The following is a 25682-nucleotide window of genomic DNA, read 5'->3' as shown; positions in this document are numbered from 1 at the left end:
TATCAGATGTCTATTTTGTCAGTGCAATTGCTCCAGGCATTTGCACTTCAAAGGACTATGAGTCATTTGGGGTCTAGTGACATTTCTTTCCATGGGAAGCTTTGAGCTGAAACCTCTTTCTCAAACTTCTTAAACTGAAAGGTCTTTCTCAATTCTGGTTCACATTGCAGACAATTTCTGACTTTTTTGAAGAGGGCAGGAGTTCGTGTTTGCTTTTTCTTTCCTTCCAAGTGTTGAAGTTGGCTTTCTAATAGGGCTTAGGTAGAGAATGTTTGTGTGTTGGGTCACACAACAAACATTTTGCAAACGAAATTTGCATTGTACATTTTCAGGCATTTATTTACATCCGTTCTATTGAGATTTTGGTAAGTTCTTTAACTCTTTGACAGCTCCACAAATGAGAGTATCTTCAATTTCATTGAAATCAAGGATGACAATAGCAAAGCCACTCAGTCGTTTGAGGTTAGATGCAAATTATTTCCCCCACTGGAAACAAGCAGCGTCACAAAAAGGGGAACTCTACTCATGTATATATTAGCAGGCATTTCCCTTTGTTTGGGGCAGGACACTTGCACATGGTCCGTATTGATTCCTGCCCCCCCTCCCCCAACGACCACGGAACATGGATAAGGCATTCTTCACATTTTTCATGCTCTGATTGGGCAATCTAGGAAAAATGTCCTTGTGTTTTCTGAGTTCTATATAAAACCAACTAGTGAGATCCCCCTTCTATTACAGACCTTTGGAAAATTCCAAGACAAAATAATGAGAACATACAGGTAAGTGGGCATGAGGAAATGTTATTTTTGGAGGAGCATGGGGACCAGTTGAATGCAACTTTGTGGAGATAGCTTGAGTAATGGGATTTGATGGACTGTTCAAATGTCTAGCCATCTTTTTAGAGAAATGTTGGCTTCTTGCAACTGTTTAACAACTATAACGATAAGTATGTTGAGGCCTTCATGGAACTATGTCGTTAAAAATTGACATGACTATAAATTCTGACCAAAGCCAAGGAATGAGAGACTCCACTAATATTTATTTGTCTTTTATTTTGTGCATGGAGGGGATTAGGGATTTTTAATATTGGATAGAATTATTTGTTTTTGTCAGTTTTGATAGGTCAAAACCAAAACCCTGAGAGTTGGTCTCTCTTTCAAATTGTAGTTTTACTTAAATTGGTTGATGGAATGAATACACATGACAGAGGAAAAACCCAGCAAGTTTGCTATTGCAAGTAAAGACGTGGACGTTTGGTTTCCAGGCTTCCTGACTTATTGATGAGGATATCTCTGAAGTTAAGAGAATGCAGTGAAATTATGGCTGTAGATTAGGAGCACAGAATCGGTGATATACATATGAAGGGGGGGACTACTAAGTATTTATTTTAGCAAAACACTGTCTAATACCAGTTGTACATCTGCATGAGATTTGCACACCAAGTTTTCACTCAAGCAAGCTTAGCTCCTTGAGTGCTTCCACGCTAGCCCTTTTCTCTAGTATTGAAATCATTTACTAATTTATTTTATTCTTGAAAATCCAGAAGACATTCATCCCAAACTATGGCATTTTCATGGTTTTCCTGTTGTTATCTCAGGTTTTTCCTCCAAAGGACTTGTATATTGGGCATATCTATTTATAAATATCTATATGCTGCCTTTTCATGCATTTTACCTAAGGTGGTTTTTAGGAGGGAAGTGATTGTAGTACTATTAATTCACCTGAGTCAGTTGGCTATGTTGTTGGTGAGTATGTACAATATTATCTGTTTAGGCCCAGCTGCTGTTGCTATTCTTCTTTTTAAAAGAGCATCAGTGAAACTGACAAGATTGCTCTACCTGCACTTGTCAGTTTCAGGGGGCTTCTCTGGACTCTTTGCAGAGGCTGGGCAAGCCATGTCAGTTCCACTAATGCTTACAGGCTGAGAAACATACACACATGGCTTTGAACAAAAAGAAGTCCCCTCCTCGAAGCAGCAGGAGCAGTCATGGCCCTGGTGGGAGCATGGTTGCCACTGAGGCTGCAGAGGGCCACCATGTTTCCAAACACTGAATGAGAACTAGATAATGTGCCATTGCTACTGAACAGGGGTGTGTGTGTGTGTCTGCGTGAGAATGGAATGAGAATCACATTTGGCTATAATCTGGATTTTAAAGAAATTGGCTTTGGTCCATCAGCAGCCCATGAAGCCAGAAAAGAGGTGTAAGCAGTACCTAAAAGCCCACTTTTCAATGGTCAGACTGCTGTCATAATTGCTTTATTTGGGGGTAGAGTGGTTGGAGTCTCTAGCAAAAGTGACCATCATCAGCCCCATTGCTGCTGCTTGGCCTGTGAAAAAGGCTTGCTCCTTGCCCTGCTCCTCTGCACAGGAAGTTTCTAGGGTAATAATCCGATCGATTGTTTTCCACACTGCTGCCTAAGCTCCTCCGGTCCATGGCCACAAACGAAGCCTCCTTCTCCTGCCCACACTTTGATGAATGGCTCGTTCCCCCTGAAGCAATGTGAAACACCAAAACAGTGCATTGCCACTTTTATGAGTGAGAAAGGCAGGCGACTTAAGCAATGAGAAACAAAGCCTTGAAACAGTGCAGTAGAAATGCGCAGAATCGCAGCAGCGAATGACCGGACATGAGGGCCCATTGAGAATAACAAGCTCATTTCCCTCTCTGTGCTCAGTGATATGTGAGGAAACATCCACTTACATCCCCAACCTGGCACCCTTGGAAAAAATGATGTGGAGCAAATTGAATTAAAAATTAAACTGGGCCAATTATTCTGGGCACTGTAGGACTTCTTTCTGTCTAAACATGCATAGGATTGTGCCCTGAATAGATTTGGTTACACAGCTATAACACACAGAAAATAGAAACTAATGGTGGGGCTCTGAAAATATTGTTTTCCTCCTCAGCTCCATAGCAGTGCACCTATGAAGCTACACAGCTTCGAATCAACAGGGGCCTACCCTCTCTCAGCTGTGCTCAACTGAAGTTTTGAAACAATAGGGGCCCCCTCACCAGGGCCGGTGCTACCATAGAGGCCACTCAGGCGGCCGCCTAGAGCGCCAAGCTAAGAGGGGCGCCAGGGACAGTGCAGCACTCATGTGCGTTGGCTGTAAGCTGGTCTGGTCTGAGGATTCAGGTGGGCCTGGGCGAGCGAGATGGCACCCCGCGCCCGCCCAGCCGAAGCGAAGCCAGGGACGCTGGGGTGGGGGTGGGGCAGCTCCACGCTCGGACTTCTGGAATGCGCCCAGAAGAGAGAGAGAGAGCATTTGGCTTGCTTTGGATTCAAAAACAATTCTCCAGACAACAACAATATTTTAGTCAAGTTTACTTGCTTAGGGTGACCATATGAAAAGGAGGACAGGGCTCCTATATCTTTAACAGTTGTACTGAAAAGGAAATTTCAGCAGGTGTCATTTGTGTGGTAAAATTTCTTCTTCATCACAACAGTTAAAGCTGCAGGTGCGCTGCCCTCTTTTAAATCTGGTCACTCTAATATAGCTCCTGCACCTTTAAATGTTGTGATGAAGACGGAATTTCATCAGGTTCTCCATATATACAAATGGCACCTGCTGAAATTCCTTTTTCTATGCAACTGTTAAACATACAGAAGCCCTGACCTCCTTTTCATATGGTCACCCTATATTAGCTTTATATTACTGGTTGTTTTTATTGGGATTGTATTTGTATTGTTTATGGTGTTATGCTTGCTACAATTTATTTATGAGACATTTAGTAAATGAAAACAACGTCATCAACAACCAGCCTTTAAAGTTACTTATAGCCCACTTCTTCCTAAAATCTAAAGAATGGGAACTATGTTTGCTTTTTTAAATCATACATACAAATGAGAACTACCCAGACGCTTTTGGTACTGACTTATATCCTGATTTGGAGCACAAGTTTCAAGTTCCATGATATGTATTAAAATCATGAACTTAAGCTTGCAGGAAACAAATTGCTGACTAATAAATAGAGTATGATTTGTCCGTGCTCAGATGGCTAAATGTTAGGTAACCATTAATCTAATTCATACATCTTTTTGCACGTTCCTTCTTGTAGAGTTTAGGAAACAACAGTTATGTAGTAAGAAGCAAGAAATGCTGAATAACCTATTAAACTTGCCGAAAGACTAATTTGAGAAATAGTCCTTGATCCTTTTTTGTCTTTCTCCAATCATAGTTTTAAGCGGTGCATTATCTAAGGAAAGCTTTGGGTTTGCTTATAACAATTGCAAGAACAACTTTGACTGTATGGATAACAGGATCTTTTGTTCTGACAAATTTAAAAGTCAGTGTTTTGGAAGCCTTTCAGCAAGCAAGACTAGAAATATTTGGCTTTAAGTCAACTGAGATCACACAGCTTTAAGATAAAATATAATCTGAATATATGGCAAAGCATACTAAATACAGTTTCACATTCCTACATCCCTCTCCATCAAATAGAACCTTGCAAATTCCAAATTTCCCAAGTTGAGAGGGCTCAGAAGTTTCATTGCATTGCAATAGGATTCATGTCAAAATAGCTGAACTGATTAAAATTATTTTATTATAACCTGCCATATTCAAAGTTCTTAGGGCACAGATGGGCAACTTTTGTTCCTCCAGATGTTTTGGCCTACAACATCCAAGATCCCTCACCACTGGCTCTGCTGGTTAGGGCTGATGAGAGTTATAGGCCAAAACATTTGTAGGGCCCCCAAGTTGCCCACAGATCTTTGGGGATGGGATAACAAATTAAAATAATAAAACTCAAATTATAACAAACTCCGGGCCTCCCTCTCATGGACAACCCAAAGCCAACTTGAACAAATATGTCTTATACCATTTCCAGAACGTACTTGGACGAGTCACTACTGGAAAAGTATTGCACATGCATTTCCACTAAAAGTACCTCTCTGCTTACCCTAGCAATCATGATTTGCCACACAGAGGGGAAATCTAAAAAGGGCATTTTCTGTCAATCTCAAAAAAGATTGCACTGGATCATAACGGATGTGACAGCCTCTTTGAAATATTTAGCCCAAGCCAATTAGGTCTTTGTAGATCATCATTAGTACCTTGAGTTAAGCCTGGAGAGCAAAAGAGCCGTCATCTCCCAGGCAAAGCCAGTCCAAGGCCCAAAGTGTGGGTGGTAGGGTGACCATATGAAAAGGAGGACAGGGCTCCTGTATCTTTAACAGTTGCATAGAAAAGGGAATTTCAGTAGGTGTCATTTGTATATATGGAGAACCTGGTGAAATTCCCTCTTCATCACAACAGTTAAAGCTGCAGGAGCTATACTAGTGTGACCAGATTTAAAAGAGGGCAGGGCACCTGCAGCTTTAACTGTTGTGATGAAGAGGAAATTTCACCAGGTTTTCCATATATATAAATGACACCTGCTGAAATTCCCTTTTCAATACAACTGTTAAAGATACAAGAGCCCTGTCCTCTTTTTCATATGGTCACCTAGTGGGTGGTACTGCATACATACTTCAGTGCTCACAAGACTGACATTGTCTCATACTTGTGTTGTGGCCCACTTGCCAAGAAGGTTGGCTGCCACTGCTTAAGAACACATCTGTTAACTCCTCTGACACCCTCCTTCTCATTTGCAGGTTTCAGTGTGTCATCCATCATTTTTCTGTTTCCTGTTTTCTATGGAACATGTTGCCCAGACTCCTGTGTATTTTCAGTGCTAGTACCTTGGATACTTCTGCCTTCCGAATCCAGAATGTGAAAAGTGCAGGTGAAAACTATCATCAGCTTGGCCAAATCCTGGGTCAGAACTTGCCAGGGTTCTTTCTTCTATGTTTCTTGTGTTTTTTCTTTCTCCTTATCCTTTTTAATACAAAGTAATTCTATTTTTATATAGATACCTGCCGAGATCGCACCCTGCACTTCAGGCATACCTTTGCACTGGCAGGAGAACCCGTGGTCCTGAAATGTCCTCCTTTCAGATACAGTCACAGGGATGCTTTTGATTTGCCCTTTAACCTCACCTGGCACAAAAATGCTTCAGCAACGATTATCCCTGCAGCAGACAGAGGAGCAAGAATATTCTTCCAAGATGATGCTCTTTGGTTTTTACCAGCCTCTCTTGAGGACTCTGGGGCATATATCTGCACTCGAAGGTAGGCATCTATGAAATAACATGAAGTGAATTTTCTGCACGGGTCTCTAAAGACTTATTGATTGGATTGGTTTTATTTCTGTGCTGCCTTTCTAAAACCAACCAAGGCAGTTTTCAGAAAGTTCAGAAATTGAGAACTATAATCACATAAAAACATAGTAAAACATTGAAAACAACTGTAGAAAACATAACAACAATTTAAAAAGCCAAGTTGAAAAGATTGATTGATTTGCTGATAATGGGTTTGACATGAGACCAAGTATTATCAGAGGAAAAGTGTCTTGGGAGGTAAGTTTCCTTATAGAAAAAAGGCTAAACATATTGGACTCTTGGCTGAACTGAATCTGAGGCCATGTTTACCCACTTACTCCAGATTAACTAATCTTTAATTCCTGTTCTGTTCAGACTAATGGTTGAACTACATGCTACATTAGAAACATACCATATCAGTCTATCTGTTGGGGTTTCCCCCCTCTCTCTTTTTACTCAGAAGTAAGCTCAGGAGGACAGTTTGGATTGGGACTGGTGCACACTGGCAGCAATGTGATCCCCCCCCCCCGGTCACTGACTGCTATGCCAGGGGAGGAGTCACAGCTGGGTGTGGGGAAATTAAACTGCCTCTCCCAGTATGCTGTTGTTTTAAGTCAACAACAACAGATCGAGATACACTCCAGGGTAGCTTTCCCTACCCTGGTGCCTTCCAGATATGTTGGACTGCAATTTCCATAGTCCCCCAGCCACTGGTCATGCTTATCATGTTCTCTTATCATGTTCACAAATCATTTATCATGTTCTTGTCATTCCTTACTCATGGTTGTTTACGGGTTCTTTAGATGACATTGTGATCCTCCAGTTTCGCTTCTGTGTCTAACCAGCACTTTCAGTGAGTTTTTTTAGAGCAGGGAAAATGCAGAATTTAATTGTGGAAGTGAAGGAAAGCACAATTTCCTCTGCTGTATTTGTGCTGTTCTGCTATACCTGCTACCTAGAGGTTGTGTAGCAGAAAAACAGGAAAGGAAACACTCCTTTTATAGTGCTGCAATCTCAATTTTGCGCTGAAACTGAAAGAAGGTACAGCAGATTAACAGCCAATTAACAGCTTCATGTAGAAATGCTCTATTTCAGATTATATTAATAATTCTCAGATGTACTGATTGAGTCTCCTGGAACATGTGGCTACTTCCTACCTGAGCATCACTGCCCTGAAGGAAGTGTAGCCTGTGCTGCCTGGGACTAATGGGAGCTGAAGTCTCCAGCTTGGAGAAGGCTACCGTAATGGTAGAACTACACTATATTGATGCCTGTATCTTTTCCCCAGTGGGGATTAAACAGGAAGCCTGTGTGGCATAATGGTTACAAATGTTGACCTAGGACTGGAGAGACTCAGGTTCAAATCCCTAGTCAGCCATGAAGCTCACTGGGGGCTCATCTACACCAAGCAGGATATTCCACTATGAACGTGGCATGAAAGCGGTATGTGTCCCAACAGTTGTCAATGTACTTCAATACCACTATAAAGCCCTGGGTGACCATAGGCCAGTCACACACCCTCAGACTAATCTGCCTAACAGGGTTGGGGATGGGGGAGAGAGAATCCTTGAAAACTCAAAGAAAGGCAGGATGTAAATGTAGTAATAAATTTTATACACACACATACACACAGAGGGAATGGAGGTGTGATTTTTTTGGGGGGCTGGGAAAATAGGGGGGCTCTCTCTTCCCTTGCCTGCCCTATGTCAGCGTTCCTCTTCAAATGATAGTGTGTCAACTACAGCAACAACAACAACAGAAGATTCTCCAAATTCTGGGCAACAGACAGTAGGGGTGTGCATGGACCCCCCGATCTGCCCCACGGGCCGATCCAAAAATTTCGGATCGGCCCGCTCTGCGCCACTCCACCCACAGTCCGCTCCTCTTCACCGCGGAGCTCCAGCTCCGAATCAGAGCTCTGCAGTGGAGGGGAGTGGCGCCAGGTAAGGCCCCCCTCCCTCCTCTCCCTTACCTGCAGAGACCAAGGGGGAGGGGGCCCTTACCTGCGTCCGTCCGCGGTCCCTCTGCTTCTTCAATTGAGCCCGTGGCTCAACCAGGAAGTCTGGGCCACAAGTGCGGCCTAGACTTCCTTATTGAGCCACGGGCTCAATTGAAGAAGCCGAGGGACCGCGGACGGATGCAGGTAAGGGAGAGGAGGGAGGGGGGGTTTACCGGGCCCTGCCTCTGTCGCCGACAGTGGCAGGGCCCGGTAAACCCCACTTACCTTTCTTGCGGAGCTCCGGATCGAGGAGAAGGATCTGCCTTCACCTCGATCCGCTCCGCAGCGCTCCGCCGACCCCCAAATCCTCTTCGCCTCCGCCTTTAGGGTAGGCAAAGCCCCCCGCTCCGCTCCTGCTTCTCCGGTTCGAGGAGAAGCGGAGCACATCCCTAACAGACAGTAGCAACTGGTGGGGTTTGGACACAGCAGTTTTTGAGCAGGAGCAGTCAGTTGTGAGCAATGAGCACATGGGGCTTTCATCATGGCATGGGGCTTTCATTTAACAGCCCATGGGGCCAGTTCAGGATGTTTGCCTGGAATTGGGAGCCTATCTCATCACTGAATGCATGTGATTCCATAGCTGCTGCTTGTTTGAATGTCTGGAGCTGCTCTAGTCCTTGCAGCACTCCAGGGCTAAGGGCTTTTCTACATGAGGCTTTTAACCCACCACTTTACCGAGGCTTCTGCTTTTGGATTTTTTGTGGGATTAAAATCAGCTCGTTTACAAAGGTCTTTTCCTAGGGGTGTTTCTTTCTCTGTCTTTCCATATGTTCCATTACACAAACACTAGGTGGTTATGCGGTATCGCAGAATTACTAAATGCACCAGGTTTTCATGATGCCATTCACAGATATACCAGTCTTTCCTCGTTAAGGGAAGGGGGGAGAAAGATAGACTAGTTGCAAAGCATGGGAGAGGCGCTGGAGGAGGAGGATGTCATGTAAAACACTTGCAAACTTCAGTGAGTGAGGAATCGTGAGCACACAATAGAAAAGCTTCAAAAGTGCCTAAAATCCCAACAGGAATTTCTACTACATTTACTCCTCCAGTTAGAAAGGCTGAAGGCTGAATGTGTGATGCTTTAAGTGGCTTGGATTTACATCATCCAATATTTTCAAGGTGTCATTTTAAAATAGACTCATGGGAAAATAGAAAACGCGTCCCCTTGTAAGTAATCTTTAACACAGTCTTCCAAAACTAATGTCCTCCAGATATTTTGGACTACATGCTGGATGGGGCTGATGGGAGTTGTAATCCAAAGCAGGGCCACTGATTGGGGAAGGCTTCTTTGATATATCTTGATAGTGAAGAAAGCCCTGCTGCCAGTACACTCTCTGCAATATTCTAGCAGTGTTGCAGAATCAGAAGACAGTTGCTACAGTGGATATTGCAAAGGCTGCAGTGCAAACACGGATGTGATCAACCTTCTGTGGTCTTGTAATGTACTGAACAATGTCAAAAGTTTCTTCACTGAGCTCAACTAAACCTGCATATGCATAATAAACAGCATGCAAGACTTCCGTTCAGAACTCGGGCGCAGTTTCAGTCATTGGTGGCAAGAGGGTTGCCACTTATTGCAGAAGAGATATGAATGAAACTTTAGGTGGAAAAAGTCAGCCTATTGAGACTTAATGTCGACTAGAAGTCTTTGTCCATTAATTCCATGGACAAATACGTGTGAAAAAGTGATAATGAAAAGTTCCAATGATATCATGCAAATAATTCCAGAGTAGTAATGAGTAGGGCTGTGCACGGACCCCCCAATCCTCTTCACGCCACTCCGCCCATCCCCCGCTCCGCTCTGTGGAGTGAGATCCGGCTTCACCACCGTCACTGCATGGATGGCAGTGGCGGCAGCAGGTAAGCCACCCCCTTACCTGTGTCCGCCGTTGCAGGCTTCAATTGAGGCCCCGGCTTGAAGCTGGAAGAGGCCTTGGCCTTCACTTCCGGCTTCAACCGGGGCCTCAATTGAAGCCCGCGATGGATTGCGACAGACGCAGGTAAGCCTCCCTCCTCCCTGTCCCCTTACCTTGCTGCGCTGCCGCTGCTGCCGCATGGATGACGACACTGGCAGCACCAGGTAGGCCAACCCCTCCGCCCCCTTACCTGCGTTTGTCGCGAGCTTCAGTTGAGGCCCCGGCTTGAAGCCAGAAGAGGCCTCGGCCTTCACTTCCGGCTTCAACCGGGGCCTCACTTGAAGCCCACGATGGACGCAGGTAAGCCTCCCTCCTCCCTGCCCCCTTACCTGGCTCCATCGCTGTCACCGCAGGGACTGTGGCGGAGACACCAGATGAGTCCCCCTATCCCCCACTTACCTGCATCCGGAGTTCCAGATTGAGGCGATCCTCTTCGCCTCAATCCACAGCTCCCCCGACTCTCTTTGCCTCCACCTTTTCCGGAGGCGAATCAGGCCGCGTCGCTACTGCTTCTCCGAACCGAAGAGAAGCAGAGCACAGCCCTAGCAATGAGCAGGAAAAATACTCTTTTGCCCCTGGTCTTCAGTGCACAGAGGACAATAACTTTATCACAAACTCAATAGTTATTACTAGTCTAACTATTAAACTAGCTTGAGTTTGTGATTCAATTATTGTCCTCTGTGTATTGAAGACCGGGGCCAAAGGAGTATTTTCCTGCTCATTACTACTCTGGAATGATTTGCATGGAATCATTTGAACTTTTCCTTATAATTTTTTCACATGTATTTGTCCATGTTTAATACTTTTTTCTTTCTCCCAAGGAATCCTGAGAGCTTCATTCAAGGCTGCCAGGGATAAAAAATGTTCAGCAGGCTTACTAAAATCAATTTCTTTGAGTTTTGGGAGAAGCCACAAGAAAATAATTAACTAATATAAAGTAGTAGTGTAGATAACTTTTTCAGGTATATATTTCATAATGTTATGGTATTTTCATACACATTTAATTAACACCTCTTAATTTCCAGTGCAATACTTCTTAGACTGCAATCCTTTACATAATTACTGGGAGTAAGTGTTACTGAACACATAAATTTCATTGTTAATGTGCTTTTAAAAGTAGGAAACATCTTTTAAAAACAGTATCCCTTATCGTCACTAGGACTCTTACAGTCATTTTACAAATTTGGGGCTGCTCCAAACTTACAAAAAAGAAGGATCCCCATGGGCCAAATACCACGTTTTCTGTAACAAAGCCCTTTCCACAAAGAGCTTTTCTACAGGAGGCCTTTATTGTGCACTTGTGATTCTTTAATCACAGTTGATTAAGGGTTCTTTAAACAACATAGTGATCTTCCAGTTTTGCTGCTTTTTTTAAGAGCACTTCCCTCCCCCTTTTTGTGTGTGTGTGGAAAATTAATGGAGTATTATTTCTGAAAGTGAAGGAAAAAGTATCTTCATACTTGTATAATTCTTATATTCTGCTATGATACAGTGCCACCTAGAGGTCATGTAGCAGAAAAACAGGAAAGGAAAAGCTCTTTGAGTGAATTGAAAGTAGATACAGTGATTAACAGCCTCGTTTAGAAAAGTTCAAAGACAAAACCACCACTGGATAAAACCCAAGGTGTCTAGGGTCCGGTATTCCTATTTAATTTGATTTCTGGACGGGGTTGCATTCCCCCCGAAGGAGCAGGTTTGTACCTTGGGGGTTCTCCTAGAACCATCTCTGTCACTTGAGGCTCAGGTGGCCTCGGCGGCATGGAGTGCTTTCTCCCAACTTCAGTTGGTGGCCCAGCTACGCCCCTATCTGGACAGGGATAACCTAGCTTCAGTTGTCCATACTCTGGTAACCTCCAAATTAGATTACTACAATGCCCTCTACATGGGGCAGCCTTTGAAGACGGTTCGGAAGCTGCAGCTTGTGCAAAATGCAGTGGCCAGATTGATAGCTGATGCAGGGAGGTTTGAGCATATAACACCAATTCTGGCCCGCTTGCATTGGCTGCCTATACATTTCTGAGCCCAATTCAAGGTGCTGGTTTTAACCTATAAAGCCATACATGGCTTGGGACCGCAATACCTGATGGAACGCCTCTCCTGACGTGAACCTACCCATACACTGCGCTCAACATCTAAGGTCCTCCTCCGAGTGCCTACTCTGAGGGAGGCTCGGAGGATGGCAACAAGGGAGAGGGCCTTTTCGGCGGTGGCCCCCTGACTGTGGAATGATCTCCCTGATGTGGCTCGCCTGGCTCCAACACTGTTATCTTTCAGGTGCCAGGTCAAGACTTTTCTCTTCTCCCAGGCATTTAACAGCATTTAACAACGCTAAGTTTGTTTTTTAACGGACCCCAGAACTGTTGTTTGTAAATGGATACTGTTGTTTATATACTGTTGTTTTTATGTTTCTGATGGTTTTTAAATTTTGTATACTTTTTTAATGTTTACTGTTTTTAACTTTTGTAAACCGCCCAGAGAGCTTCGGCTATGGGGCGGTATATAAATGTAATAAATAAATAAATATTGATAATAGAAAGCAATGATAAATTTACCACTTTCCCCTTATTGTGTTTGTCCTCTGCCTGCAGGAATTCCACTTACTGTGCTGAGGTGTCTGTTCAACTGATAGTTGTTGAGAAAAGTTCTGCCCGTAATATTTCCTATCCTCAGAAGGCCTTCACACTCACTTCCGGGAAGCTTGTTTGTCCTAACCTGGCACATTTTGTACAAAAGGATACAGGCTATGTACTCACATGGTACAAGGTATTCATGGTTACTAATTTCTTCGTGTCTTTTGAGCAGGAGCAGTCAGTTGTGAGCCCAACTCTGTGGGGTGGTGCCCCAACTCTGCTGTAGAAATATCATCTGCACCATCATTCTTGTGTCCTTGTTTTTTTCTTGTATCCCCCACTAGCTCATGCACCTGGCTTCACATGGCCCTTAGTTTTATACAGCAGAGGACAAGAAAACTTGCACTGTTGTCAGAGTTGGACATGTTGTGCCCTCCTCGTCTGAGTGAAGCCATGCCTGCTGGCATCCCTAAGCGCAGTCTTTAATGTGGTACATCCCTATAGCTCCCTGAGAGAGGGGTCTGCCCATTCTATTCCCCTAAGGGGGGGCTGCCTCACAGCAGGGGTGAGAGAGTAGACTTATAACTCTGTTGCTTGACCTATGAATCTCCCCTGGCTTCCAACTGTATGGATTGCCAAGCTATGTGCTGGTTATGGAAGTCTGCCCCTAGTGGCTGAAAATGTACTGTAGGCTTCAACCCCATGGACACAATTAAATTAATTAAAATTAATTAACGTGTTCTAAAAACAAAATTACTCCAAGGTGCATACCCTTAGGCTCCCCTTAATAAACATGTCAAATTTCATAGGCCTGAGTCTCACAGTCTTGGCACTATGGTGCGGATGGACAGACAGACAGACGTCCTCTTTTATTAATATAGTTTAGGATTTTTTTTTAAAAAATTACATATTGCCCTGGTATCATAACATGAAGGGCAGTATAAAAACAATAATATAAAATTAATTATAAATGATAAATAAATAACAGTAGGAATTAAAGGCAGAATTTGTCATGCAACTGTAACTACACACTTCTGTTATCTCCGACTAATCCTCTGCAGGTTTAGGTGTGTTAAGCCCATCAATTTAAATGGCCACCTTTGTTTAGATTTGCCTGATCCTGCATAGCACCAGATTCCCTAGTTCTGGGAAACTTAGGACCAAAAAAATCTTAGATCAGGGCTCCCCGGTGGAAACATTTGGAATTTTGAGAGAAATTCATGGCCACTCTCATACGATGATTGCCATAGGAGGCTTGCCCATTCATACAATGACTGCCATGTTGGGTTTGGCCGGTCCCCCCACTCACCCAAAATCATTTCCTGGAAGGCAAAGGTGAGACTAAAGGAAACATAACTTGCCCAAGAACTTAAGTACAAGGCAGAGGTGGGTCTGAGCTGCAAAACACAAAACCACTTATTTACTTTGCGGCATGCATGTGACCTCCTTCTTCTTCTTCTTCTTCTTCTTCTTCTTCTTCTTCTTCTTCTTCCTCTTCTTCTTCTTCTTATTATTATTATTTAAAGCAATCTTTAAAAATAAAATAAAAACCAGGAGGGACAGAGAGCCTGGTGGACACCAAGAGAGACATATTGTTGCTCACAGGTACCACATGGAGACCCCCCCTACATGGAGGCCTGATAAGGATTCTTGGGTTAAAAGCAGGATGAGTGAGACTGATGCAATACTTTAGAAATGTCCCTTGGTAGTTAGGCAATGCAGACCTTGATGTTCTATGTTTTGATGTCTCAAACTCTGAGCTTCAGTGCAGCCGAAGTAACCTAGGCTCATCAGCTCTGTGTTACTGGATGTTAAATTCCGTCACATTTAACTAGCCAAGAATCAAGGAAGAATTCTTTGTTAGCAGAAGAACTGAGACTTTATGGCACTGAAACAAGCCTGTTGCCATATTTAAGTATTTGCTTGCCATCTTTATTTTATATATTTAATTTAATTTAATTCATTTTTTTTTTATTTTTTAGGACTCTACACCACTGGTTATAGACAATAAAAAGTTTGTAGCTTTGAAAAATACAAATTATCTCACAATCAGTTCTGTGTCATTGGACGATTCAGGCTACTATACTTGTCAATTGACTATTGAGCATGAAAAGGCAGAATATAACATCAGCAGGACCATTCAGCTACAGACACTTGGTAATGAGACTGTGTTTACTAACTGAGCTGCTAAAGTACATAATTACTAACAGGACCACGTTTACTAGGGATGTCGGAGAAATGAACAACGGAACCAGATGACTTGGATTTTTATGAATCTGACTGATGGATTCTACAGTGGACTGGCTTTTCCCCTATTGGACAGAGTCAGCAGACTTGTGGGCCATTTTCCTAGCCTTCAGTAATTTTGTGCAAATTTTGTCATAGAATAATACACAGAAATAAAAAAGCAGCCCAAAATGCACATTTTCCCCATAGGCTAAAGCATGAAAACACACGTTTTGTGGGAATTTGTGCTTTGGGGAGGAATTTGCATGAATCCACACGTGTGCAAATCCCCCGCCCCCCGATGCACAAATTTGGAAACTGTTTTTTTTTTATTATTCTGTTGATGGGCGAACAATGGAATGAAAGGTTCCTGACAGTTTGTGAAACACAGACAGAATGGATTTTACATTCAAAACATCCCTAGTGCTTCAAAACCAAATTCCATATTCGGTATGAAGGTAACTTCAATTGTCCACCAGGATAAATTTATGCAAAATATGCGTATTGCTGCAAAAATGTTATGCAAAATGTATGCAAAATTATGCAGAAATAACTCGGCATCTCTAGACAGGCCAAGGAAAGATTCCTTCCTGAAACTCCAGGCAAATGCTGCCACTCAGTGTAGATTATCTTGAGCAAGACTGACCAATGGTCTGACCTAGTTCAAGGCAGCTTCCTGTCTTAACTTTACATACTATATTCTGTTTCTGCTAGTTATGGCTGGATGGGACCTATGCAAGACCCCCAAACGACACCACCATGACCTGTTATCCTTGCCCCACCTTAGTCTTTTAAGAGCTCACCAGGCACCAATCATAGATTTTGGACCTTAAGGACTAGAAAGTTGATACATTAAAAAGGAATGGAGAAATGGGCAGAACTGTGTGCCACTTACTAAACCCTGCACTTCTGCAGTGGAATTGCAGATGTGTGAAATACACACATTGCTGACTATAAATAGCTTCCCTAGAGTGTGTCCTGGCAGGGAATTGTGAACAAAAACATCCTCCTGTTTCTTTAAGTTTCTCAGCATTACAGCTGTCAACCGACAAAGCTATGAGCTTCTCCAGCACAACATTCCACCTATGTGCTTCCGATAACAGCTTGAAATAGTTTCACAGAGAACTGTAATCATGGGCTAAAATGTCAATGGTAGTGTTGGGCAATCCCAGCTCTTGCGGAAAGTAGAAATGTTATGCTTTAAAAGCCTCTGGTGACGAAACAACTTGTCCCATAAGAGACCCTCTGGAAGTGTCTTCAAACAGCTTGGAAGTTATAATATTTCATTAGTATGTGCTGGTCTATGACCAAAATAAACATAAACATTTCATTAGTAGTGGACAAGGAAGGCAGACCAAGTCATCTGTCCTACTTTCTCCCTTTTAAAATGCCTACACTTTAAAATGTGTACCGCTGCACTGATAAAGAAACATAGCTCTGTTCATTGGCCTGTCAGTACACATGCTGGCCAGCAGGTGGTGTTGGTGTTTTTCATGTCTTTTCAGATCCAGTAGATAAACAACAACTTCTTCTTCTTCTTCTTCTTCTTCTTCTTCTTCTTCTTCTTCTTCTTCTTCTTCTTCTTCTTCTTCTTCTTCTGTTAAAATTTCATTTAGGCAGTTTGGGAACCTCTGAAAGTTGCACAGAGGAAAGAAAGCCCAGCCCCCATTCCTGTTATCCTTTCAGTGGTGAAGGGGCAGTTCGCCTCACCGCTAAAAGGATCCTTTGGGTGCAAGTAGAGGACTACTTTGTGTCAGCTGCCCAAAGTCCTAACAGCCCTAGTGGCTGAAGACCACCATATGTACAAACTTTTCCCTTGGCCTTTTGCACTGTTAGGGAGAGGTGGGGTCATTTCAAAATCCTACTATTTTTCTACAAGAGGAAGGAAAAGTAGCAACTTCTCTCATGTCCTTCTGTTTCCCAAAGATGGGCGAAATGATTGCCTAGTCCACATTCAACTCATCCACTTTACTAATGCAGTGGATGAGATAACAGATGCAAAATGCTCAGATCAATAAAGTGAAATCAAAATGTCTACACATGATTTGAAAAAATCCACAGTCACACTTTCCAAAATGGTAGCCATATTATAACAAAAACAATGAGGAGTTTTGTGGTGCCTTAAAGATTAACTAATTTATGATGGCCTGGGACTACAATAGACTATGCCATAATAAATATGTTAGTCCTTAAGGGCCCACGAGGGTCTTTGTCGCTTGAAGTCATAGTCAGACTACTGATTGAGATTGTAACATACTCTAATCATAAGGTATTTTGGTAAGATATGTATGTGAGTGTTGGTGTAATATTTGGATCTACATTGCATCCAATGTACAGTAATAAATGTCTACAGACCACAATTCGTAGCTTACCCTGGTGGTGTCTGTAAGTAACCACTTGGCAAGCAATTCGACGTACTCTGCGCTAGGCTGCCAAGAAAGAGGAGAATATTTTAACACAATTCTGTACTTAATCAGAAATCTAGTAAACCAAGGGTATAGTAAAATTCTTCTCAGCATTTACCAGGATAATACGGATGATTGGCTTACCAAGTTGTTACATGCACGCAATTGGTAAGTTACCATTTGCTAAATCATTGACTGTACTCGCTGAGTATTTTACATGATCTTCTTGGATGCTCTTATTGCTTCGGACATCTAACACATTCTCTACAATTCTTCACTGTGAATCCTCCCTAGGCCTAAAGAAGAAAAACATCCCTGTGATTGTTTATCCAAATCAAAAGATTACGCTAGCAGTTCTCGGTAAGGTCAATTTATTCGAAAGGTTTTTTGGAAGCAAAGTGATGGTAATGATTAACTTAATGTAAACTCATTCTTCTTTCCACAATGGGAACACAAAATTAGAATTTAATGGGACATGCTGTCCAGTAAAACTCAGTTTACAGTTTTTACCAGAGGCAGTAAACTCTAGGATTAATTCCAGCCACAAAGACAGCTAATAATAGTTGCTTGCTATAATCATGGCAAAAAGAATAGTGTCCTCAGTACGTTACGAAAATATCCACAATCAAGTCTTGAACTGTTCTTACAGTAAGGGCCAAACTTACATGGAATGTGTCCTTCTCCTAGACTTTGTTCTAATATTTCTCTATTTAATGCCAAATAGCCATAGGTGACTTCAAGGCTAAGCAAAAGGATGGCGTGGCAGGGGGGATGGGTGGGGTGGGATTGTTTAATTCTTTCTCTGCCAGCCATTTGGGCAGAAAATCTGCTTGGGGTGATTTTTGACTAGATGACCTTTTAGCAAGAAAACAGTTCAGCAGTCCAGTGTTTCTGATGCACACCCTAAGCTTCAAGGTGAGCACTTGATGGTGGCAGTTTGTTTAATAAGAAGGATTTTAACAGCTGGCTGAGAAAATCTGTATCTGGATTTGAGCTGCTTCTTTTGCTGTGTTATGCTTAGTCATTATAGGGTTAAAGTAATAGAGTCAAGATTATTTAGCTGGACATCTTCTCCATTGGGTTTAACCACATCCTCTTTGAGTCAACCCTGCATTCCAATAACCCAGAATGATTAGTCAGCGTGGTAGTTTGTGTTTGGAAATGTTTTATTGCTCTTATGACATCAACGTAATTTCTTTGACAAACAGAACAGCAGCTGAAGACAGGTCTCTTAAAGGGCATTAGATACAAGATGTTCCTCCCACAGGAAGGCCAAGATATAAGCAAAATATGTTTATGCCAAAACCTTCAAACAGACCCTCCACAGCTGACAAATATGCCAGTAATATCATTTCCTCAATATCTTTTTTGCCACTGAAGCAAATGTGCAGAGTTTTCCTAAGTCAGCCTCCTAGATATATTGGAATACAATTGCCATCATCCTCAGCCAGCATGGCCATTGAATCTGTGTGTTTGATCTGCAATCTTTGCCTAGAGATCATGGGAGGAGGCAGTTTATTCTGAACCAGTGCCTGGGCATGGTAATGGACTGGATGAGGGCTAACAAACTGAGACTCAATCCAGACAAGACGGAGGTACTGTTAGCGGGTGGTTCATCTGTCTGGCAAGGTGATGTTCGCCCTGTCCTGGACGGGGTTGCACTCTCCATAAAGGATCAGGTCCATAGTTTGGGAGTGCTCTTGGATCCAGAACTGTCACTTGAGGCACAGGTGAACTCAGTGGCCAAACTGAGAACACCAGAAAAAAAAGCGGGTGGGGGGAAATAATTTAAATAAGATAGACATAAAATAAAAGTAACAGAGAAGTCAGCCAGATTACATACTGGAGTGTTCCCTGATGCTTCCAGCACACAAGATAGAGTCAAGGGTGGTCCTAGACCATTACTTTTGCCACTGATGTTTGCTTGTGTTTCTGCCCATTTTGAAGATGCCTGCTATTATAGTAAGTGGTCAATAGGAGAAGCTTACTGGTTGTCCACTGACTGCTGCAAGCAGCCCTTGGTCCTGCCTTAGATAATCATCGGCACAGTAGTAAATTTTTAAAAAGAAAAGCTGTCATCTACATTGTAGGCTTCATGGAATATTTGGCAAAATTTGACTGGTCAGTCAACTAGTGTACCAACCCTATCCCATACCCACAGCTGTTCATGTGGCTCTCAACTGAAAGTGGGCAAACCTAGACCCCTTTACAACTCTTTAACCACCCTGAATTTAATAGGACTACTTCAGTGTAAGTTGTGTGAGAATTAAATCCTTTACTGTTTAACGGAAAGGAGTTAAACTGATGGCTGGTCTGTGTAGTTCATTTTCTAGCATACGCTCTTCCCAAGGTACCTGGGCTAGTAACAGTTAAAACAAAATGCATGACATAAAAATAAAATAGCCAGCTGAATTTTAGAAACACCACAAAAGATTGTTGTACTGATCTCTGAGGGGAGAAACTCAAGAGCCTGCAGACTTTTGTGGCATTTCAGTTGGTCCTAATAAAAAGGTATTGCCCCATTGTGGATTTTAGTTGAATTGAAGTTACTCCACGCCTACTTAATTCTAGCTTTTGAATGCTGTTCAAAGAAGAAGGCTCTACAGCTCCTCAGGAAAATGTCTTAAGAATTAAGGAGTGGTGAAATTCATTGCTGCACAACACACTCTTCCTTACTGCTTTGTGTGTGTGTTTATCTCTTTATTTCATTTTAAAATAGGTTCTCACTTGACCATCCCATGTAAAGTATTTGTTGGAAAAAGCGACCATTCCTATACTGATGTCTGGTGGCTAGCCAACAACAGTTATATTAGTAGGACTTACCGAAAGGGCAGAGTTTCTGAAGGAAAATCTCAGTAAGTACTGTTGAAATGTCAATTTATGTTATTCCCACCCACCCCGCACCCCCAGTTGGTATCTTTAGAAGAGACCTAAAAGTCATCAGCTTCAGCTGTCCCTTCTGTGTGAGCAGCAAAGCTCATTTGGAAAGAAGCAGAAATGTGTATTTTAGTGCAGAAGGGTTGGCTGGTACCTCCCTGTAGTCTCTCCCTCCAACCTCTTTTCAACAAGGTGAGCTCATCTCTGGTACTGAAGCTCAGGTGAGGAAGAAAGTGTCAGGAGAGGGGAAGATTTCTAGGGAAGTAAGCCAGGGTGATCCCATGAAACTAAATGGGGGGAGATTCAGGACAGACCAAAGGAAGGGCTTCTTCACACAGCAGACAACCAAACTATGTAATTTGTAACCACAAGATGTAGTGATGTGGCCACCAACTTGGATGTCTTTGAAAGAAGATTAGACAAATTCATGGAGGAGAGAGAGCTAGGCTGCTGATAGTGATGGATATATGCTACCTCCAGTATCAGAGATAGTAAGCCTCTGTATCTCTGTTGCTGGTCAATATGAGTAGGAGTGTGTTGTTGATTTCATGTCCAGCTTGTGGGCTTGCTATAGTTCATTGATCTGATCCACTCTGCATACTGGAAGTTCTTAGGATTTAGCAGCCTCTCATTACACTAACTCTAACCCTCACCAAGTCACATCACCCTAAGGTTACAGTCTTATATACAATTATTTACAGCATTTTGAACATTGCATAGGTTGCCATGCTGTCCAAGTAAAAAGTATGTAGCTTATGGACCCTGGTTTCACTCATTTCATTTATTACCATCACAGACCAGTAAAGTTAATACAAAGCATGTAAAAGATAGTTAAAAAGTGACATGAGAGCAAAATACAGTTTTGTAGAATTCCTTCTCTCAGGAGGATAGCAACAGTTTTTGGTTTCATTTGTGTATACAGGTGTCTTCTTTTCAAATGCTAACCACCTGAAGAAAGATCCATTGAGTTCAATGATGTCTAGGATACTTGAAAGTATTCAAGGCAACTGATCCTTTGGGTTATATGTTGCCTGCTGATAAATCTAAATTTGAAGGAGTTGCAGTATTTTGGATATCTCATAGCTTAAAATATATGTGCACTTATAAGTTGCTGTTTCTCATCTTAGGAAACTTGTAGAAAATGATGACAGTTACGTTGAGGTGCCCTTGGTTTTTGACCCTGTCAAAGAAGAAGATTTCAATACAGATTTCACATGTGTTGCCCAGAATAGTCGTGGCCATCAAGTACATGCAACGCAAGTCAAGCAAGAAGGTACCTGAATACAATGGTTGCCCTAATTGTTATTGTGCATCTTAGCTCATCAAAATGTTCTTGGCATTGATCATCCGAGGTTTATTGTACACAACAGCTATAATAAGACAACTGCAGCAAGCAAGCAAGCAAACAAACAAAATCCCTACTGTAGGACATTACTACTCTTTAATATTTCTGCAATGCAGTCTATAACTCTTACTTCGTAAATCCTTCCAGCTACCCTGTGAGAGTGACCATGGATATTCCCATTTTGCAAATGGAGAATTAACATAGAAGAATAGACTTGGCTAGTTCATTACTGGACTTCTCACCATGATCACTGTCTGGTGTTTTTTTAAAAAATTACATTTTCCTCCTGGCCTCCTCACAAGGGAAGTGAAGAGATGAATATGCATGCGTGAAATCAACGAATGTTGCCAAGGGCCCATTTGCACATTACCTCTGTATTATGCCAGCTGTTAGACCTTTGTATTATGTCAGCTGTGTTCCCCTTTAGTTGGGCTCCATGCCACAGTAATACACAAAACTGCAGATCGTGTGGGCCATCCAGGTCACATGGTTAGTTCCCAGTAACCAATGCCACACCTCCACTGAGGCCACTGCCATTCAGCTAGGTAAGAGGTAACTGAGTTTCTGGGCCACCCATGATATCAGCACTTCCACAATTTTCTCCATGCCCAACATGGCAGCAACAGCTTTGCCACGACCCATCTGGGTTGATCTTGCGACTCACTTTTGGGTCCTCACCCACCAGTTGACCACCGATCTAGAGGGTCTATGAGCCATGGGAGCTACATAGAACCTACATTGACACAAGCAGTAGACCTTGAGATACCAGATATAGGGGACAAAAGAGGAGTATATGGAGAATGTGGACAGGGAGACATTTTTCTCCCTCTCTCAAAGTACTAGAATCCAGGGTCATCCCATGAAGCTGATTGGTGGGAGATCCAGGACAAATAAAAGGAAGTACTTCTTCACACAGTGCATAGTTAAATTATGGAACTCACTACCACAAGATGTAGTGATGGCCACCAATCTGAATGGCTTCAAAAGGGAGTTGGATAAATTCCTGGAGGCACCAGTTGCTGGGGAATATGGGTGGGAGGGTGCTGTTGCACCATGTCCTGCTTGTTCATCCCTGGCTGATGGCTAGTTGGCTGTTTGGCCACTGTGAACAGAGTGCTGGACTAGACGGACCCTTGGACATTTCTTACTGCAGTGGTGGAAGAAGAAGAAAGAAAGTTCGTGCTTGTTCATCTTTAATGCAACCTGACATTTCTGGGAACAAGCCAAGAATAACAGTTACATCTCATTGCATAGTCATGTTTCTAACACTGTTAAGAACAGGAGACGGCGCAAGGGAGGTTAAGGAAACAACAGCCCTGCTTTCTGATTTAGACTGTGCAAAATGTGACACCTAATTTTGTTTTGGTTTCTCTTCTTTTTATAGAAAAGGATCGTTTGTCTTGGTACTTGGCAGCCATTCCTTTAGCTCTAGCGGCTGTGATTGTGGCAGGAGTGTGCCTGCATAAATGTTGGAGGAAGCGAAGATCTATCAAAGGATATATGGTGGCTGAATCCTAAGGAATAAATCCCAAACATCACTTGCTAATCTGTCCACAGCATATCAAGAAACCTCTTGGTCGAAAGCAGAAATGGACCAAGACGTTTCATGTAGAAAAACTCGTGCTTCATGTAGAAAAAAATCAAATGCAATTTCCTATGATATAGTAAACTCCAGAAGGTGGTGCTGGGGGATTATTGCTCTGTGCCGTGGCTCCTAAGCCATGGGGTTCCACAGGGCTCTATCTTATCCCCTATGCTGTTTAACATATACATGAAGCCGCTGGGGGAAGTTATCCTGAGATGTGGACTGAGGTGTCATCAATATGCGGATGATACCCAGCTCTACCTTTCCTTTTCATCAAACCCAGGTGAGGCAGTGGCTGTTCTGAACCAGTGCCTGGGCACGGTAATGGACTGGATGAGGGCTAACAAACTGAGACTCAATCCAGACAAGACGGAGGTACTGTTAGCGGGTGGTTCATCTGTCCGGCGAGGTGATGTTTGCCCTGTCCTGGACGGGGTTGCACTCTCCCTAAAGGATCGGGTCCTTAGTTTGGGGGTGCTCTTGGATCCAGAACTGTCACTTGAGGCACAGGTGAACTCAGTGGCAAAGAGCACCTTTTATCAGCTTAGGTTGATATACCAACTACGCCCTTATCTGGACAGAGATAGCCTAGCTACAGTTATCCATGCTCTGTGATAACCTCTCGTTTGGATTACTGCAATGCGTTATACGTGGGGCTACCTTTGAAAACGGTCCGGAAGCTTCAGCTGGTACAAAACAGGGCAGCCCATTTACTAACAGGGACTGGCCGGCGAGATCACATTACGCCAGTCCTTTTACAACTTCATTGGCTGCCAGTCCAGGTCCGGGCCCGATTCAAAGTGCTGGTATTGACATTTAAAGCCCTAAACAGTTTGGGGCCAGGTTATTTGAAGGAATGCCTCCTCCCATATGTACCTGCCTGAACCTTAAGATCATCTACAGGGGCCCTTCTCCGTGAGCCCCTGCCAAAGGAAGTGAGGCAGCTGGCTACTAGGAGGAGGGCTTTCTCCGCTGTGGCACCCGGTTGTGGAATGAGCTCCCCAGAGAGGTCCGCCTGGCGCCTACACTGTACTCCTTTCGTCGCCAACTGAAGACCTTTTTATTCTCTCAGTATTTTAACATTTAATTTTAACTTAAATTTCAATCTTACTCTTTTAACTCTTTATTTTAATCTTATATCAATTTTGCTGCATGGTTTTATCCTGGTTGTGCTTTTTATATTGTATTTTGTATTTGTGCTTTTAACCTGTTGGTTGTCTTACTATGATTTTAATTTTTGTGAACCGCCCAGAGAGCTTCGGCTATTGGGCGGTATAAAAATGTAATAAATAAATAAATAAATAAATAAATAAAATAAACTCGAGAAATTTCAATTTGTTGTCTTTTAATTGTACCCTGAAATCTGCCACCTGACTGAATAGTAAGTGTAATGCTAGTTGAAACAAGATGTGTCAAGAAATCCATTTCCTTTTTGTGTTCTAGCTGCATGTCAAAACTTCATTTTGTGAAGATGGGCCTGCAAGCACTTGTTAAACAGTTATCGTGGTATTCTGAGTTAGATCTACACTGCTGCTTTATAGTGGTATTGAAGTGCACTGATAACAGTTGGGGCACAGGACACATTCCATATACTGCTTTCATAGTGTTATTCCCTGCCTTTTATTCCACGTTCGTAATGATTTGACACAAGGGTTTTTTTTGTGTTTTTGTTTTTTGCATTTTTATACCGCCCAATAGCCAAAGCTCCAAGTGTGGGTGCAGCCAAAATGGCACTATCCACGCACAAGAGAGACATATAAGCAGGCTTGGGGGAATCCCAAGGGTTGTAAAAGTATAAAAACCTTAAGGGGAAGGAAGAGAAAGAAAGAAAGAAAGAAAGAAAGAAAGAAACTGAGCATGGTATGTTGACCTGACTGTTTGTGGGAGGGGGGAGAGATTGGGAGAAGAATAGAGGATCCTCAAAAAGGACATGGCTGGCTAGCTGGAACCCTGAACAGGAGTAATCCACCCAGAAGTCTTTTGCTATGGGCACCACTTGAATGTGGAATGAAGGGGTGTGTGGAAGCTTATATCAGGATTCCAAGAGCTACATAGGATACTGCAAAGGGCTGTTATTCCTCCACCTCACCCCCTTTTTTTAAAGCAGTTGAACCTGTCCCATATTACAAACTGCCTCTCGATCTCTCCTCAGTTCTAAAAGCAATTTTCCATTTGGCACTGGAAACTAAGGTTTGAGGGAAAGCAAGTCTAATCATGAACTCATGATTTATTTATTTTTTAAAACTTGGGTCACAGCAAATGTGTATGATGTGATGCTCTAGATGGTAATATAGAGCTATGTATGTATTCAGTAATTAATACTGAAGCCCAGAGATTTTTCCACAACACCTGCACTTATTTGAAAAGTTTTTTATTTTTAAAGCCTTTTAAATCGGTTCTAAGTTGCTTCCATAGGAGCAAAGGTAAAATCTCTTTTACAAGGATTGCTTTTGTCTAAAAAAGAAAGAAAAAAAGGAAGAAGCTCATCTTCTTTCCATGCTAGCTATTGATGTCATACTATGACCACAAATTGACTGTGTTTTTCCACAGACCTCTCTGTATTTGCTTGGTGACTTCTGCCTTGAATTATGTCATTTTCAAAGTATTCATTTAACC

General features: G+C 42.6%; 1 protein-coding gene across 1 annotated transcript; it reads left to right on the top strand.

Moving 5' to 3' along the window:
• The first annotated feature begins 741 nt into the window (after nt 1-741).
• IL1R2 (interleukin 1 receptor type 2) lies at nt 742-22999 on the top strand. The gene is made up of 9 exons (XM_063127672.1): nt 742-779; nt 5599-5729; nt 5856-6114; nt 12647-12821; nt 14611-14785; nt 17554-17619; nt 19979-20114; nt 21264-21409; nt 22866-22999. The coding sequence occupies exons 1-9, from the start codon at nt 766-768 to the stop codon at nt 22997-22999; spliced, it is 1236 nt and encodes a 411-aa protein (XP_062983742.1). The 5' UTR covers nt 742-765.
• Nucleotides 23000-25682: the final 2683 nt, after the last annotated feature.

Source organism: Elgaria multicarinata, chromosome 5 (genome assembly GCF_023053635.1).
Source record: "Elgaria multicarinata webbii isolate HBS135686 ecotype San Diego chromosome 5, rElgMul1.1.pri, whole genome shotgun sequence".
In the NCBI taxonomy this organism is placed as follows: Eukaryota; Metazoa; Chordata; class Lepidosauria; order Squamata; family Anguidae; genus Elgaria; species Elgaria multicarinata.
Note: the sequence above shows the minus strand (reverse complement) of the source record. Positions and strands in the feature narration are given on the sequence as shown.